This window comes from Thamnophis elegans, chromosome 14 (genome assembly GCF_009769535.1).
Source record: "Thamnophis elegans isolate rThaEle1 chromosome 14, rThaEle1.pri, whole genome shotgun sequence".
In the NCBI taxonomy this organism is placed as follows: Eukaryota; Metazoa; Chordata; class Lepidosauria; order Squamata; family Colubridae; genus Thamnophis; species Thamnophis elegans.
Genome location: NC_045554.1, coordinates 4,531,370 through 4,534,542, shown reverse-complemented (window position 1 = coordinate 4,534,542; position 3,173 = coordinate 4,531,370). Strand labels below are relative to the sequence as shown.

The following is a 3,173-nucleotide window of genomic DNA, read 5'->3' as shown; positions in this document are numbered from 1 at the left end:
AGGAAGGAAGGAAGGAAGGAAGGAGAAAAAAGAATAACAGAATAACAGAGTTGGAAGGGACCTTGGAGGTCTTCTAGTCCAACTCCCTGCCCAGGCAGGAAACCCTACACCACTTCAGACAAATGGCTATCCAACATCTTCTTAAAAACCTCCAGTGTTGGAGCATTCACAACTTCTGAAGGCAACTTCTGTTCCACTGATTCGTTGTTCTCACTGTCGGGAAATAAGTTCCTTCGCGAGAAAGTTAAGCGAAGAGAGAAGAAGAAGAACTGAAAGAGAATCTCTTTGGGTTGTTGCCTGTTTTTGGAAGGAGCATCTCAGAGAACTGACCTGGGATGGAAAGGATGAAGCTCTCGAGACCTTCCCGTTGAGTGGAGGAGAAGCAGAATGGCTTGTTCACGGACTCTGGACAGTCGACATGAACAGCCCTCCGCCGCCGAGCCAGCTCAGGAGGAAATGAAGAAAGAAGTGAGTGGAGAGGCAAGGCTGCGAGGCAGACTTCCCTCTTGGCGGGGGCGAGAAACTTAACCACTTCCTTGCTTAGGGGTTGGGAAATTCCCTCTGTGTGTGTGTGTGTAATGTTTTGTGCAGTGAAGGAGAAGTAAGCTTACATCTTTAAATGATGCAGGAAGGTAGGGGGGGGGGTGTTTGCAAAATCATCTAAACCAGTGGTCACCAACTGGGGGTCCCTGAGAAAATTTTGGTGGTCTGCGAGAAAAAATATTTGCACTTTTTGTATTGCACCAAATCCGGGGTCCTCAAACTACGGCCCCTGGGATGGAGACGTGCAATGAACGTTTGTGTTGCTGCAGAGTGCCTCCCCCTTCGGGGTCTTTTTGTGCAGGTCAGAGGGGGGGGGCAGAAATTCTGACTTGGGGTCTGCTTCAGCCTCCTGGTGGGGGGCTTTGGGCGAAGGCTGGAGGGAAGCACCGTTGGTGGCGAAGAGCCGGAGGGCCTCGTTCCAGTGGGACTGTATCATGGCCTGGAACTGGCTGACCATCTCAGCCTGCTGAGCCTCCAGGTGACGGCAACTGGCCTTGCACTCCTGCAGGACTTCCCTCTGCTTGGAAAGCCCATGTTCCTAGTCCTCAGTGAGGTGCTTCTGCTGAGCCTCCTTCTCGGTCCACTTGAACTGTTTTGCCAACTCTTTCTCCTGGTGGCTGCTTAGCTCCAGCAACTGCTTCCCGTTGGGGGCTCTAAGGAGCCCAGACGGGCAGGCGAGGAGGGGATGGGAGGGGAGGGGCGAGGGCCGGCGAGGAGCCCCTCGACGCGAGTGATACCAAGTTGGCCACACCCACCCAATCACATGACCCCCCTTGCCACACCCACCCAGCCAGTCAGATCCTATTAGTGGTCTGCGGGATTTAAAATGATGAATTTAGTGGTCCCTGAGGTCCGAAAGGTTGGGAGACCCCTGCTCTAAACAACGAAATGTTTTAGATGCTGGTGGTCACTTGGTGACTTCGTGGCATATCATCATCATCATCATCATCCCATTGGAAAGGGGGAGAGTCACCTGAGCAGCAATCTGAACCCTTCCATCCAGAAATAAAATCGTCCTGTCACTCACGGATGAAGGGCAGAATTGTGAAAAAAAGAGGGTAAGGCAAGCAATAATGGTCCAAGTTGAGATTAAAGAGAGGAGGAGGGTGTGATTTCCCTCCACTGTAGACGTAAAATAGAATAGAGCTGCAAGGGACCTCGCGAGGTCTTCTAGTCCAACCCCCTGCTCAGGCAGGAAACACTACACCATTTCAGAGAGGTTTTCATCCAATCTCTTCTTTTTCTTTAATTGAAGAGTTTTAATAAATTTTACAAATATTTCCCTTTCCCTCCCTCCGCCCCAACCCTGCCCCCCCTCCAACCCTCCCTCCCCCCCAACCTCCCAGAGCAAAATACAGGGTATAAACATTTAACAATCACACGCTAACATAAGCTAACTAACTATAACATCCTAACTCCTCTTATGCTTTAACTCCCCTTTTGTAAAGCTAACTTTAGATAAGTTGCAACATTCCTTGTTCGTTCATTCCTAAGCTAATTGAAATTTCTTAGTCCGATTATTTATTTTGAATGTAGTCAATCCATCTTCTCCACTCCAGCTTGCATTTCTCATCTGAATGGTCCTTCAAATATGCTGAGGGTCCAATCTCTTCTTGAAAACCTCCAGTGACGAAGCGGCCGTAAAGCGGAAACCCGTTTCACTGGTTGATTGTTCCCCACTGATAGGAAATTCCTCCTTAGTTCTAAGTTGCTTCTCTCCTTGATTAGTTTCCACCCGTTGCTTCTTGTTCTACCCTCAGGTGCTTTGGAGAATAGCTTGACCCCCCCTTCTTTGGGGCAGCCCCCGAGATATTCCGATACTGCTATCGCGTCCTCCCTTAAGTCCTTCTTTGGTCTCGACTAGCCAAATCCAAATCGTGCAACCGTTCTCCCTGTTTTAGTCTCCCTATTTCACAGTCTCCATATATCAACCTGTTCCTTCCTCCCTTACGCCCATGTGTCACTCTGGAGTGTGTGTTTGTGAATGTGTGTGCACACATTAAGCATTCTGGATAAAAATATGGTGGATTATGCAAAATATTCTTAAAAAGAGGATAAAGTTAAACTGCTTAAAGTTTGGGTAACAGCAAGAAGCTGAGTTCAACGTAGAGATCTTATTGACTTTCTTTTTTTTTTCTTTAATCTCCTTTGTTTTAATACATTTTAGACTGTGTTTGTTAAAAAGCTATACCGTGTATGGGCTCTGGGAAGTCGAGGGGGGGGGGAAGGGAGGTGGGGACTTAGGGGGGAGGGGGGAAATATAGTATGTGTTAGATTTTAAAGTAACATGATTGCACTTGTATACTGTTGCTCTTTAATTCTAGTGTAAAAATAGGACAAGCTGAATACATTGATAGATAGTAGAAATACACCGAAGGGAGGAGTAGAGGGAAAGAAGAAAGAGGGGTAGAGAGGGTGGGAGAGAGGATTGGAGGGAGGGTGAGAAGGAAGGGAGGGAGTGTATTGGGAGAGAGGAGTGATAGAGGGGGAGGGGAAGTAGGGTAGAGGGGAATGTTGGAGGGAAGAACGAAAGTTGGATGGGGGCGAAAGAAAGGGTGTATGGTGGGTCGAAGTGGTATATTGGGTTTGTATTTTGGGGGGTATTGTTGACAAGGGGGAGGGCTGTGTTT

The 3,173-nt window shown here is 48.2% G+C and overlaps 1 protein-coding gene across 1 annotated transcript in view; it reads right to left on the bottom strand.

Moving 5' to 3' along the window:
- Positions 1–2,500, bottom strand: part of LOC116517822 (putative uncharacterized protein MYH16) — a 23,537-nt gene extending 21,037 nt beyond the window's left edge. The window contains exon 1 of the mRNA XM_032230998.1: positions 2,495–2,500. Within this exon, the coding sequence (XP_032086889.1) occupies positions 2,495–2,500 (6 nt within the window). The remainder of the gene's footprint in view (positions 1–2,494) is intronic.
- Positions 2,501–3,173: the final 673 nt, after the last annotated feature.